This window comes from Enhydra lutris, unplaced genomic scaffold, assembly GCF_002288905.1.
Source record: "Enhydra lutris kenyoni isolate GAN:26980312 unplaced genomic scaffold, ASM228890v2 scaffoldscaffold41, whole genome shotgun sequence".
Lineage (NCBI taxonomy): Eukaryota > Metazoa > Chordata > Mammalia > Carnivora > Mustelidae > Enhydra > Enhydra lutris.
In genome coordinates, this window is record NW_019154125.1 from 5,379,665 (window position 1) to 5,395,275 (window position 15,611).

Consider the following 15,611-nt stretch of genomic DNA (forward strand, 5'->3'; position numbering starts at 1 on the left):
ACAAAGACTCCTGCCAGAAGCACTTCCATGGGTGTCTGCTGATTGGGTTTCTTGGTAGCAAATAACATGACTCTGTCTTGATATGATAGCAGATTTCTTTCACACCCCACTGTGAAGCAAAGCAATAGAATACTGTAGGGGCAGAAAAGTTTTCTCTTCTTCCCTTTTAGGTTCTTTGTCTGGTCTAATAATTAAATTGGCATAAGATAGATTAACAGCAAAAAACAGAAGTTTAATAACACGTGTGCCTTCTGTATACACAGGAGAGACCCAGGAAAACTGAGTAGCTTCCCAAAATGACTGAAGTCATCACCTTAAATACCATCTTCAGTTAAAGGTGAAAAATAGTGGGGCTGGGGAGCCAGTCATGGGAGCTTAGCAGGAGAAACACAATAAACAAGTATAAGGTTATTATGCAGACTTAAATCCAGACGTCCTCCATTGATAAGAGTTTCTGTACATTGAGTGATCCCTCCTTCCCGGGAGGGAAGGACACCCTTAAAGACAGAGAGGGAGACACCCTTAAAAATGGATGTCATTCTTGTTCTATAGTAAGTATGGAGCCTGCTTAAGATTCTCTCCTTCTCCCTCCGCCCCTACCCCTGCTCATGGCATTCTCTCTCTCTCTCTCTCTCTTTCTCTCAAAAAAAAAAAAAAAAAAAAAAAAAAAAGATAATGCCCTTATAAATGTAAATGTCTCTTACAAAAAATTAACTACTTCTCAGTTTTCAGAGCTTCTTTTTGTGTCTCCAATTTCTTAAAAATAACCAGCTTAAAATAATCAATATGCCAAAGAGGCATATCTTGGAGTGGTAAAATTTGTTCCCCTAAAATACCTTGCACAATTCACACTTTTAAATGAAAGACGAAAGAGAACCAACTGAGTGCTCCCATCCTCTTCCCCTGCCTAAGCCTTGAAGGAACACTGGTAAATGTGCAGATAGGGCTTGTTCTCTCTATACCCAGCAGAAAGAATTCCATCAAAAATCTTAGCACTGGATTCTTCAAGTCTTGAATGTTTTGCTCTGTTGTTTCCTTCTTCTTTTTTTTAACCATTTTCCTTAATTTGTAGATTTACCTCAATGCCAGACAAATTTAAAGATTTTTTTTTCTTATATTTAAATTCAGCATTGGTTTTAAAAAGAAAAGCAGAATTAACTTCCAATTCTAATACAGAAAAATTAAAATATGTAATGAGGTCTATCTTAGGTTAACTGTTAATTAACATGAATAATATTGCAATAGAGCATTATGTGATTATTTTAGCTTCAGGCTGCATTTCAGACAGCACATTTTTCTTCAATGTCTTATTTTGGTCTTACTCTTCCTTTCCTTAAAATTATTTTGCTGTTTAGATGATTTCCCATCATATCCCATCTTCGGATACTTGTAACAAAAAGCAGTCTTTCATATTTTATGTCATTCTACTTGGAGACACATACCAGGGTCTAGGGAGCAGGGAAAGCAAGGATAATGTGGCCCCATAGGTCCTTAGTCCTTTGTTGACTCAGAAAATACAAACTGGCTACAGGTATAGTGTGGCAAAGTTATTAGTCACCCAAAATCTCTGTCAGGGAAATGGTTGACTACAGAGCAAATCTGGTATCTTAAAACTAACTTTAACTAAATAAATAAATAAAATTCTTCAAACCATTTACTAATAAGGTGTTGGGGATGAGCGAATTTTCCTCTATTCAAGGTTCTTCCAGCTAGACTAAGAAGGAAATTGGCATAAGACAGATAAACAGGAGAAAATCACATTTAGTTTTATACAAGCAGGGCATCCACGGCCGTGAAACTCCAAGAACTGTCAGGCAACATGAGGCTTATATGACATCCTGATCTAAGGAGCTTAGACCCCTGAGGTGGGGGTGGGGGGGGTGGTCTGGGGTTACAATGAGGATGTAGACCATTAGCTGGAAGATGAGAGGGGAGGTTTGGAAAACAAAGGCTATCCTGTTATGCAAATAACTTTCTTAGATAAAAAAGAAATCTCTTAATAGCTCTCTACCTGGTGCAAGATTTCCTTTCTAATGTAAATTTAGGCAGTTGAGAGAGGGGTAGAGACCTTTTCCTGAATCTGCTGGGTTTTGATTGCTTTTAACTCAAAATCTTCTTCATGCCAAAGTGGCCCATCTTGGGGTGGCCTGCCTTCTGCCCCTACAAAGATATATCATACACATCTCCCATTTAATTAACAGAATTTTAAGATATATGAAAATAAGGTGTTATAGATGGTGTTCCTGGGTGGCTCAATGGGTTAAGCCTCTGCCTTCTGCTCAGGTCATGATCTTAGGGTCCTGGGATCAAGAGCTTGCATCACATTGGGCTCTCTGCTCAGCAGGGAGCCTGTCCCCCCACTACCTGCCTCTCTGCCTACTTGTGATCTCTCTCTGTCAAATAAATAAATAAGATCTTAAAAAAAATAAGGTGTTATAGAGGGAAGTAATGATTAACATTTATATTGATGTTTTATGCTCCTTTATGGTTGGTAGGTGAGGGTCAGATATTTTCCCAATTTCATGGAAGCAAAATTAAGCAAGTCACCTAAGAAGGGCAAAATTGAGGCCTCTCTAGACTCTACACTGCCATCATCCTACTAAGCCATGTGTCTGCATAACGTGTCAACCCTGGATCTTTGAGACACAAAAGGAAAATTACTGTGGTTATGTAACTACCTTTATTCTTTGAGACTACAATACAAAGTTCGTACACAATGTATGGGCCAAGAGCAAGCTGCCCCAAGATGGGCTACTTTGGTGTAAAGATTATTTTGCACTGAAGATAATCTAGAACCTATAGGCTCAAGACACACTTCTGCCCCTCTCTTAACCACATTGAAGAATCTAAATTGGGGGGTCTTTCTTGGAATAAGAGTTATTACCAGAGATAAATTTTATCTAAGTGACCCATCCATATGGCAGGGGAAACATCTATTGACCAAATATTTGCTCTTCTTCTTATTCCCCTGTGAATTGCATTCCTTCCTGTGAAGTCTCAGACTCATACGCCCTTTTTCTTAGTTCAGGATGACATATATAGCTCATTTTGCCCAACTATCTTTGGAATTTCTGTATCTGTTTGGATTCCTTGTATACTTAAATTAAATTTGATTTTCTCCTGCTATTGTGTCTGTCAATTTCATTCTTAGTCCAGCTAGAAGGACCTTGAAGGGAACAGGAATTCTTTGTCTCTGGCAATAGCAATACCAATGCTTAATTCTATTTTGTCATCACTCTCAAAACCCTTAGAAACACCCTAGTTTGGGCCAGGTGCTAGATAGATAGATAGATAGATAGATAGCAAGCAAAATGGCAAAAGCATAGACATTGCAGTCAGGATAACCCCAAGTTCCAGTCTTGGCTCCTCCTGTTTATAGTTTGCACAGCCTAGGTGAGTCACTCATGTCTAGCAGATGAAGTGCACAGTAAATGTCAGCTATTATTGTCAGCAAAGAATTTGATAAGGCATTAAGCAGTGACTCAAAACATAAAAGCAAGATGCTTTGTGAACTTATGTTCTACTAAATTAGCTGAACTTTGCAGTCTAAGAACTTACTGGTTAGTTATGTTGGGGAGAAAGAATTTCCTCTGCCCTTCAAGATCCTTCTTACTGGACTAAGACTCAAATTTGATATGACACAGATTAAAAGGAGAAAATCAAACTTAATTGTATACCAACAGGGAACCCATACAGAGATGGAAATTCCAGACAGTCAGTAGGTCATTTTGAACAAAGAAGAAAGGGGTAGGATCTGGGACTTCCAAGGGAAGGAATGCGATTCATGGGGAAATTAAAAGAGTAAATGTTTGGTAAATGAATGTTTGCAGGAACACTCAGTAACTATGGGACATAGGGAACTTTGAACAGACCTTGCTAGTTTCCTCCCTGTCCATCTACCTAGTTCATATTATAATGTAGTTATGTGGTGAGAGCTCTTATCTTGTAGCAGGTCCTCTATCTAAATTCTTTCAGGCAGCTGTTGGGGCAGTAAAGAGCGTTTCCTGTATCTGCTGGGTTTTGATGGCTTTTAACTCAAAATAATCTTCATGTTAAAGTGGCACATCTTGAGGCAGCCTGCCCTTGGCCCTTGCAGTTGTGTCTAGTATTCTGCCATTTGTGTTCTAAATTGCTGAATATACTGAAAAATTTAAATGGAATGAAACATAGGAATTAAGTATCAGTGTTCTCTATGATATTTTCAGTGAGGATTGACTTACATATACCTTGTTTCTTTTTCTCATCTTTTTCCTCTTTCCCCTCCACTGTTGTCCACTGACGCTTTTTGGATTAGACGACCTTTTTTATAAAGCAAACTGCTCTCAGTTCATTTTCATGTTGGTTGCTTATAATTTGCTGCTTTTTAAAAAATAGCTGATAGGCCCAAGTTAAAATTGACATTGTCCCATTCCTTTTCAAAATGTCTCGATTCATTCATCCTTACATGTTTTTTTAAGTATTTGTTGAGGACTTTCTCTGTAGGCCCGGCCATGTACTAAATGCTGGGAATAAATTACAAGGAAGGCACAGTTCTTTTCTCGCACAAACTATCAACCAAGCAGGGGTTGGGGAGGGTTGGTAGGAAGAGAGAGAGGGTGAGCATGCTTAAGCTAATTATACAACCAACTTGAACACAGCCTGAAAAGTTTATTATTTCTAGAAACAAAATGCTATGTGGAGGCAGAAAAGGAGGGTATTTTTTTTTTCATGATTAAGTCTTAGATGACTAAATAGAGGAAATGGCATTTAAAGTAGGTCTTAAAAGTTGAAGTGCAGAGTATCCTGTGGTATAAATAGAGGGAAGTATTTTCCAAAGAAAACACCATGAGAAGATTCGCAGAGGTGCCAAAGTTCATGCCACATTTGAGAGACCATGTAAAGGCAATGTAAAGTGCTTTACAGGTACAGAACAAGAGAGGAAAACAGAGACTAGGGGCTGGTTTGTGAAAGACCGTAGACGTGGTTGAAGGAAACACAACTGTGAAATAGCTCGAGATGAACATTATCTCCTTGAAATAAAGCAAGCATTTTGGTGGTTTTGACTTAATGGGAGAAATTCTCATTCTCTCTTTCTCTCAGAGTACAGTTAATTTAAGACCCTTAGTTAGAACAGAAAATTGTATTTTAAAAAAAATGGTAGCCTGGGGCAGGCGCAGAGGCCATGACCTTCAGCGTGGCACCCCTTGGCATCAGGAATCCCTCATCTGGGTTGGAGTGGGGAGCTACGGTTGTACACTTTGTGTCTTGCATATTTTCAAGTCCAAATCTTGCTATGCCACTGAACTTTTAGAGTTGGGGGAGTACCTCCTCTCTCAACAAAACTTAGACTTCCTAAACATGGACTTTGGGCCTCTGCTGGCTCTTGAAGGAGGCTCAGCATCACTCAGCATCTAAGGCCACATCCTCAGATGTAGGGAGAGACACGTCCTGCCCAGAGTCCTTGAGCAATATCTCCACCTCAGCTTTCTAAAATTCTGGAAAGTCCTGATTCCCACAATAAGAGCATTCACATAGGTGGTACCAAACACTAGCATCCAAGCAGAAGGAGATGTTTGGTCTTTCGCTTACAGGAGAAATAACTAATGACGAAAGTACAAGTCCCCAGTTATGACTGAATTACAAAATAGCTACTCTTTCTTCTGCCTAGAATAATGCCGCCACCACTGGGTATGCTTGATTTCTAAGTTTCCCCAGGAAGCTTTCCCTTCTGCCTCCCAAATGGATTAGCACCACTCCTGGTCCATTCTGAAATTCATTCCTCTCAAGGTTAGTTATCCATTTACATCTTTCTTCTCAGTAAGACTGCAGCCTCCTTGAGGAAGTCTGTTGAATTCCCACCACAGTCCTTGGAACACAGTTGCATTTTAGCAAATCGTTGAAGGAGTGAATGAGTCAGTGAAGTACCTTTTGGTTGCTGTGAACAGTGCAGCAATGAATGTGCATATCCAAGTCTTTGTGTGGACGTATTTCATTTCTTTTGGAGAGCAAACAGGATCAGGACTGCTGGCATGGCTTTCTAAGGAATTTCATTTTCATTTTGTATGTTCAGGGATCCATGGGTGTATATAAAGAGTGGGAGACATGGACAGGAGGATCCTCAGGACAATGTAGACCATGGGGACAGACTGGAAGCAGGGAGACTGGTTAGGAAATTGTTGCTTTCTATCTAACATATGGCAGACATTTCCATTTTCATCACTCTCTTTAATGCGGTGGGTTTAGAACACAGAGTAATGCAGAGATCCTGTGTCTGTTTTTCTTGGTGGTCAAATTCTATCCATGTACCATAATATAAAAACATCTTCATTTATGGACCAAGTGGAAATGAAAGGGAACCAGTATTCATTTTTATGATCTAGGTATATATTGCTAGAGCTTTTCTCATACTGTTAATTATTCTTTTATTGTCTTTCTTTTTTCTTCTTATTTCCTCTTAATGTTTCAACCATGGTATGGCAAGGGAATGGAGAATTTGAAATGCTACTGAAATGCACTTTCATGATTTTGGAAAAAATTAAAATACTTGCAATGACAGTGATTATTTTTATACAAAGTTTAATATAGCATGCATAGCTTCCTTCTAAACCATTGTTTTTAAAACCATGTTCAACAAAATAACAGTTCATTCCAGTGCCTTCTGGGTCTACTTTGAAAGATTATTAACATGATTTCCATCAACTGAAAATTAAAAGCATGGGATTTCCAAGCTCAAAGAGGTCTTAACACAGCCAGCCCATGCCACTCATTTGTAGATGAGAAAACTGAGGCCCAGACCAGACCACCTGGAAGCCTGGTCCCATCACTAACCATGAGAACTCATTGTCTCTGTGGCTTGGCCATGTGCCTCTCCATAATAAGAAGGAAGAGCTCCGTGTTTTTTAGAATTGGGAAAATTGCATTAGGCTTTTTATACATTTAAAAATAAAAATAGTCATGATAGGGACCAAACTTGAATTTCAAAGAGAAGAGATGTGGGAACGACTAAACTTGAAGATATGTGAAAAGAGATACAGAAGATTTTTAATATTTTGTCTTTTTGTGACACTATTGAAATATTTTGACATTAAGATACTTAAAATGTATAACTGTTTAACAAGCCTATTATTTTACTGCTGACTATGTTGAACTGCCAATAATTTATTTTTCTTCTTATAGATAAATCTCATGTTAACTTTATAAAATGGGTGACAGATTTGGGAAAACCAGTATCGTCCTGTAGTCAGGTGCACGCCAGGCTTTCTTGGTCCTGCTGGTGTTCTGCTGACAGAGACTTCTGCAAAACTGAAATGAGCAATTGAGAGGCATAAGTCAGTGCTGAGATGACAAGACACTAACTTACCACCATGCGGTCACATCTCAGTCAAACATCAATTTGTTTTCCATATCCTCAGCATATATGCTAACGTATAATGACATGCAGCTGAAAACACCCATTATTCACTGTTTTGTCAGTCTCTGCTTTAGCCATTTATACTTTTTTAACAATAGGGGTCCTGAGAGCTCAGAGAGGGGGGAAGAAAAAGGTAGAATAAACAAATAAAAGAGCATGACCATTTTTAAAAATGCACAAGGAGTGAAATAAAGGAAAGGTGATCAGAGTGTCAGCTTTCTTGCTGATGACAGTGGAATTGAAGAATGGGGCATAGATGAGCAGGAATAATGGGTTGATTAATAATGAACCCCAGAATTAGACATAATTGCCCACTCTAGGCAGCATGGAACAGCCCTAGTTCCCCAATGTGGGGGCCTCCCTGTAAGACTGCCATCAGCTCAACATACTACATGTGCTGTTGGGAGGAAGAGAAAGGGTGGGACAGAACCAAACAAGCTTGTCATCTCCCCCAACCCAGTGAGCAGATAAGTCACACCACCACCCCTAAGGGGAGAGGCAAGAGGCCAAGAGTTTTGGGGGAATGTCCCTCCCTTTGGAAACCATTTGAGTGGGAACTAAGTGTGTCTCTTCCTGTGTGGATGGGAGAGGGGAGGTATTAAGGGACTGACCCTTTTGGTACCCCAGTGGCATACCTATGAAGTTAAATTCACTATGTCTGGGAGGTTGAGACAATAAAAGGAGGTATAGGTAAAGCACCCGGCATGGGGGCACACTGAAAAGAAATTTAAAAAATAAAAATTTTTTTAAAAAAAGCACCCGGCGTGTGGACTGGCACAGAGCAAATGCTAAAAAAAAAAAAAAAAAAAAGTCGTGATTCTATTCAGTCCATTTGGACAAATCCACATGCTCCTTCTTTGCCCTGTTCTGTTTGCCATCTCTAACCAGTTTTGTGATTTGGACAACCAGATGGCTCTGATGTCATCCTCTGGAAGAGGACAAATATGAGAATGATTAGAATGGTGAGCAGTAGTGCATTCGATTTCCTATCTACTGAGTGTGAGGCATCTGTGTCATAAATCATAGGCCCACGGATTTACAATTTTTGTAATGCAAAAGAACATTAACCTGTTAATTTATAGCCCCATTTGGAAATTAAACTGTTAAAGCCCTGTACAGGGCTGAAGACTGACCCCAGGGAGCCACAGAGGGCAGGAGCCACAGAGGACCCAGGGAGGAAATGAAGAGGCTACAGAATAAGGAGGAAAACTAGGAAAGTGGGCAACACAGAAGTCAAGGAGAGCATTCAGTTCGGGAAGAAGGGAGGAGTCAGCTGTGCCAGGTACTGCAGAGGAGTCAGGTAGGATAGGAAGGAAAAGGAATAAATGGGCCTGCAGAGATGGCAGGAGGCATCATTCGTTGTTAGGGAGCACTGTGCTCTCCTCTCGTGTGCAATATTGACTTAACTCTCAATTTTTACAGTTGAGGGAAGTAGGAGTCAGAAAAGTTTAGTAGCACCTGGCTGAGGTCACAAAGCTTAGAAGTCACAGAGCTGGGACTCAGACCTGTCATCTGACTCTTAACCACTCAGCACCCCTCTCTTCCAGAAGACTTGCTTCTGCCCTGTATTGGGTGAGGAAGCCAGAGCACTGTGAGTTGAGAGGGAGCCAGGAATGAGAGGAAGGTAAGAGAGAATGGCAGGTAGAGGAGGGTAGGCTGAGGTTTGTCTTACTTTAGGACAGCAAAGACCTCAGCATTATTAAATGAAAATAGATGCCCAGAATAGAGCCAGGGAGTGAGGAGACATTCAGGAGGTACAGAAGGCAGAGGACAGGTGTATGTGTGTGTGTGTGTGTGTGTGTGTGTGTAGGGGTGGGACCTTAGGAAGGAGAGCCCCTCCTCCTGTGTGACAGGAGAGAGCAGAATCAATGGATGGATGGGTTCAGTGTCAGAACATTGATGAAGAACATCTCTTCTCATTGTTCTCATTCTCTATCTCCTCCACTCCATCCCCTGTCCCACCACCAGTCCCCTCCTCTATCTAGAACATCCCACTTACCCTTCCATGCCCTGCTCTTGTCATTCTCCTGAGCCCTCAAGCAGGATGGTTTGCTCTAGGCTTCCAGGGAGCCCATGGCATCCATCCACCCCACGGGCACTGCCAGGTGGGCCCCAGCAGGACCCCCCACCACCACTGGAGTGACTTCATGCTCAGTGAGCATGAATCAATTCAGCTTGCGCCTACAACATGGCGCCCCTCTGTAGGAGCTTAGGTTTTTGGAAAAGGACTAAGTTGCACAAATGATTATAATACATGTCCCATGAGAGAAGGCCCGTGAAAGAAATATGCAGAGTAATGCAGACTTCAGTCCAGAGGGGGAATGCAGTGAGGAAGGCAGAAGGGTTTTGAGTTAGTTGTTGAAGGGTGAACATATTTACAATCAACAAAGGAATAGGCCATTTTACTTAGAGAAAGTAGGATCAGAAACGGCACAGAGCTTATTTGAGAAACACGGGATGGTCATGTTTGGCTGAAGGATGGAATATAGCTGGAGTGGTAAGCCCATGATGCAACAGGAGGACCGTCAGTGCTAGACTGTGAAATTCTGTTCTCTGCAGTCTTGCGGACTTAGCCAAGAAATCGATCCTAAGAGTTTATAAATCACACCTACCATTTTCCTCCCAGAAACTAGGCCAGTATCCCTCTGAGTTTCAGGATACCAGAACCCACCCAGGCTCCTCGGAACACCCCAAGCATATAAGTAAGGGCTGTGTTATCTCGCTTGGCAGCTTGCTGCCTGTGTCCTCCCGGGGATGGGGGGTGGAAAGAGGTGAGCCGGGAGTGTGTTTGCTCCTGCACGGAGAGTTTTCTCGTTACTTGTACATCACTATTCTTAAGAGCTATTTCTAGACAAAGAAATACAAAATAAAAACCTCTTTTTTCTTTCAGTTAAGAAAAAGAAGCCTAAACTATTAAATAAATTTGATAAGACTATTAAAGCTGAACTTGATGCTGCAGAAAAACTTCGTAAAAGGGTATGTTGATGTTTTCGTTTGGCACAGAAATGTGCAATGGGTCAGTTGTTCAATAAATTCAGGCGTCACTGTTGAATTGTTACAAAATAATAAGAGAAGCAGCCCTTGACTGGAGTGGATTTCTTTTTTTTTTCCCCAAGCACATCAGCATTCCAGTGAAATGAATCAAGTGAAAGGGAAAATTTGCCCCTGTGTGGCCAAACAGAAGTAGAACTAAGGGTTAGGCTGGTGGACGTGGGGTCAGCCTACCACCTCCCCTCCGCCAGGTGTGTGGCTTTGGACAAAATACTTGGCCATTCTGAGCCTCAGTTTTCTCATTTAAAAAATTAGAATAGAAAGTGATCTTCCTGCTTGGTTTTTGTGAAAATCAGATGAGATTTTTTTTTCTTAAAGCATCGACTGTGTCAAATGCCACACAGGTGAACATTTTTAATTGTCTAGCACCTCAATGCAAAAAGAAAAAAATTAGTCCAGGACGCTTAGGGTAGTTACTGATAGGTGAAATGACATTGGGTTTAGCATTCTTCTCACTAGGTATTAACCTCATGCACCTGCAGTTTTCAGGCTGACTATTATATGGTTTGTGTTGTTCTCAGTTAATTTGAAATATGACCTGCGTGTGTTTCTAGATATTGCAGCTAAAAAAAATAACTTGACACTAGATTGAAGTTCTTGTTCTCTGACTCAGTCATATTCATCGTCTAATTATCAGGTCCAACATTTATAATAATACATTTAATAACACCTTCCCTGAATCATCTGCTCGTTTGTCATGGAAATTTCTCTTTCTCTACTCTGTATTAGAAATTAGACTTGGCGTCATGATCATTAGTTTTCCTGTGATATGCTTTTTCATCCAGTAGACCTTGGCTGCAAAGAAGGGACAGGGTATTGTAAGTAAATAAGCAACAACAAAAGGACAAAAGTCAGGAACTGAGGTGGGACAAGAATATGCTTCCCAAGTATTTATTGGAAACATACTAGGAAGCATGGAGACCTCTGTAACTAGTGTTAGACAAGGTTCCCAGGCCAAGACTAGCTTACCCTCTTCAGCAGCCAATAAAAATGGGGTAACTCCAAAGACTTTTGTAGCAAAGTTGTTCACTGTCCCTAAATTTAATCATGGGAAGGATTTCTGAATCTGTCTTGTTTAACTTTACAAAATGAAGCCACCTACTATTTGTGGGAAATTTGCATTTCTTAATGGAAGTGAAGTAGGAGTCTTCTTTTTCTATCCCCTCGTTTGGCATCCTCCACTTCCTCTTTACTAAATGCCGTATATGAGAGTGTGGGATGCCTATTTCACAGGTGACTTTAGGGATAAAGGACAAGTGAACAGCTTTGGAGAAGGGCTGTTATGTAATTTTAATGAATGGTAAAGAAGGGCTCAGTTGCCAAGGGAAGGATGAGTCAATGGGATATAAAAGTGCTGGAACAGTCTATGGGGTGTTCTCTGGTTCTTGCTTATCTGGAGAAATGATGAGGCATTCCTCCAGCAGCACCCGAATCTCTAACAGAGTCAATAAGAGGAGGAAGTAGCTACAATTCTTGCTTCTGAAATAGCAAGGAGCCATATTTATTATTGACTGGATTTCATCAGCATTAAGGAAGCTTTTGTAAGGTTATTTTTATGGCTGATATTTTCAAATAATGCAGCCAGTCACCTTGGAAGAGCTGAGGACAATGCTGAGGTATGCCCCAGACAGAGGGGGTCCAGTTTTAGTTCATGCCTAGCTTTAAGGACTATGCTGCATGAAAGTATGGGGTCACTTTATTTTTCCATCAAAAATGTACAGATCAGAACCTAATTCAATCATGTGTTTTTCAAAAGTCATATGTATTGCTTAACACTCTTCCTTACTCATAGAAAAAAGGATCTACTGAAATATTCACTTATTATTTCATTTTAAAGATTATTTGTTTATTTATTTGACAGACAGAGATCACAAGTAGGCAGAGAGGCAGGCAGAGAGAGAGAGGAGGAAGCAGGCTCCCTGCGGAGCAGAGAACCTGATGCGGGGCTCGATCCCAGGACCCTGGGATCATGACCTGAGCCGAAGGCAGAGGCTTTAACCACTGAGCCACCCAGGTGTCCCACTTATTATTATTTCATTTTAAATGAGAAAAAGAGAGGGAGAAAGGAACATGTAATAAAGCCAGAGTGAGGCTTTCAAACACATGAAAGTTTGCATCACAGGATCTGAAAGGAGCTTGGGATGAATGGATACGCTGTAGGCAGGACGCAAAGGGAGTAGCATCACACTCTAAGATGAATGGCATTCATCAGAGGAGCTGCCCTCCACCAAGTCTAGAGAGAAATGTTCTGCTGTGGATCTTCATGAAGGGTATGCTGACGGATGGCCAGCTCCCACCCTCACATCACACCAGTGGATTCTGCAATACAGCTGTGGGGGTGTGTTTTAATGTCCTTGGGCACAGCTCATTGGCCTCACGCCAGAACAATGGGGCCCAAGTACCTGTCTCTCCAATGAACTGTCTTGGTTTTTGGATAAAATGTAAGCTCTGTCGAAAGATGATTTTTAGGCAATTCTTCATAAGCATTGTATCTTGTCTTTAAGTTTTTCAATAAGAACTGCATCATAGCCCTAGGATCTATATTCTCTAGTAAGATTCTAGGGAGCGGAAGTTCCTCCACACCAGAAACACACACATTTACTTTGCTAGCCTGCTGGGGTAAGAGCAGGGCTGACAGTCCCTTAGCAAGGCAACACGGCTTCTGTCTGAAGGGGATCGGAGGGATGCCATAGTCAAGTCAAAATATTCCATTATTTTTATATTTTTGATGACCAGCTAAGGGAGTATCCAGAAGGAACAAAATGCTTTAACAGATTTGTTACAAATGTTGTTATTCCTGTGTTTTAGATCGTAATGGTGCATTTAGCATGATTTTCACAAAAATAGCCTCAACATTTGGAATTTAAATTACAGAAGGCATGTGGTAAGCTAAAAATGGTCCCCCCCGCAAAAATATCCCAAGTCCTAATCCCTGGAACCTGTAAGCCTTACTGTATTTAGAGAAAGGGTCTTTGCAGATAGGATAACTTACAGATCTTGAAATGGGGAGATTATTCTAGTTTATCCACTTGGGCCCTAAATGCAATCACATGTTTCTTTATAAGAGAGAGTCAGAGGGAAATAGGAGACAAAATAGGAGAAGGCATCACAGAGGGGAGAAGGCAATGTGAAGACCAAAGTAGAGATTGGAGTAATGCATGCACCATCAAGTAATGCTGTCAGGAGGCAAGGAACAGACTCCCCCTAGAGCCTCTGGAGGAAGCGTGGCTCTGCCAACATCACAGTTTCAGCCCAGTGAAACCGATTTTGGACTAATGTTCTCCGGAATAAATTTCTGTTGTTTGAGCCATCAAATTTCTGGTAATTTGCAACAGCAGCCAGAAAAAACTAATCCAGATTTTGGTGCTGTAGCAGATTTTGGGCTGCTACTATAGCCAGTACTTAAAAATATGGACATGGCTTTGGAATCGGGTAAGGTGGAGAGGCCGGAAGAATTTCGAGACGCATGAGAGCAAAAGCCCGCATTGTCTTAAGCAGACTGTTGGTAGAAATATGGATGTGAAAGCTGCTTCTGGAGAGGGCTCAGAGGAAGTGAGGAGCACCATAGAGAAAGCTTTATCGATAATCTTCGAGAATATACATATCCTTACCAGCAGAATGTTGATAGGCATTTTTGGCGAGAGCTCGGGAGGAAATGAGGAATAGGTCAATGTAACTGGGGAAAAGGCAGTCCTTTTTACAGAGTGGCAGGAAACTTAAATGAATTATATCTTAAGGGCCTGAGCAAAGCAAAACTTAGAAGCAATGAACTTGGATGCTTAACTGAGGAGATTTCCAAGCCATGTGTCCAGGATGCAGCCTGGTTTCTTTTTTGCTGCTTCTAGTAAAATAGGAGAGGAAAGTGATCATTAAGGAAGGAACTCTTAAAGGAAAAAAGAACCAGAACATGATAATTTGGGGAGATTTCTTGGTCTATCCAGATTGCAGAAGAATTAGGAAGTTCATTGTTAGGAAAGTGTACTCCGGAGAGAAGGCCAAGGGCGTGCTGGACATCCTTTTCCTGAAGAGAGTAGGTGTGTGACTCTTGGATCTGCTCAGCTGTCCAGCAGAAGCCAGGAACAGAGCTGGGATTATCCTGGGAGGGTTTTTGCAGGTCCCTCTTGTCAAATGGTGTGAATCCCCACAACAGACGAAAGAGACCCACAAGGCTTTTGAGAATATTATACCAGGAGAAGCATTGCCACCTGAGAGACACAGGACAAACAGCAAGAAATGCTGGGTTCCCAAAATTCTACAGGCAGGAAACAGATAAAATGAATCACGCTTTCAATAAAAAGAAAAGATAATTCCAAGGGCAGAGTCTTGGACCCAGAGGTGAGAGACAAGGACTTCGTGGCCAGAGACAAGAACTCGGTAGCCAGATCCAAGGACCCAGAGGGCAGAGCCTCAAGCCACAGACTTTGAAACCCAAGAATTCACCTGCCTTCATTTTGAAACTGCTTGGAATCAGTGACTCCCTTTTTTTCTTCTAGGAAGAAGAAAAAAGGCAGTTAGAAGAAAGTCACACAGAAAAAGATATTTCCCATTGAGGTCTTCATCCCTTAAAAGTGGGTGGGCAAGGGATGAAGAGGTAAAAACATGGGATTTTTAGGGCAGCGAAACCAGTCTGCATGACGCTATAATGGTAGATACTGTCAGTATGCAGTTGTCTGAACCCACAGAATATCCCACAGCAAGAGTGAACGGACCCTAAGGTGAACTGTGGACATGGGGTAATTTTGTCGTGTCAGTGTACCTTTGTCATTTGTAACAAATGCGCCACTGTTGTGCAGGATGGTAATCATGGGGGAGGCTGTGTGTGTTGGGGACATACTGAGTAGATGAAAAATCTATGCTTTGTCTCAGTTTTGCCACGGACCTGTAACTGCTTGCTCTTACAAAATAAAATCTTTAAAGAAATTAATATCATGAGAGGACAGTTTATTTTAAAGAGTAATACAATCATTTCTGACAGTACATGTCCTGTAGGGCATGTGTTCCTGGCTTGATTTATTTGTTAACCTGCCTGTCGATCAGGTAAAAGGCTCCCATGAGAGGGGCCCCATTATCTTGTGCTGTACACACATTCCCCACGCAACATATGCTCCTTGCAGTGTCTACCAGTTGTAAGCGTAACAGCAGCCCCTCAAGGTAGTTAAGTACCCTCGTC

General features: G+C 41.3%; 1 protein-coding gene across 1 annotated transcript in view; it reads left to right on the forward strand.

Annotated features, from left to right (window-relative positions):
* Positions 1-15,611, forward strand: part of LOC111155391 (aspartyl/asparaginyl beta-hydroxylase-like) — a 157,816-nt gene that overhangs the window by 69,162 nt on the left and 73,043 nt on the right. Inside the window, exon 13 of the mRNA XM_022515542.1 lies at positions 10,281-10,366. Coding sequence (XP_022371250.1) covers positions 10,281-10,366 — 86 coding nt within the window. The remainder of the gene's footprint in view (positions 1-10,280; positions 10,367-15,611) is intronic.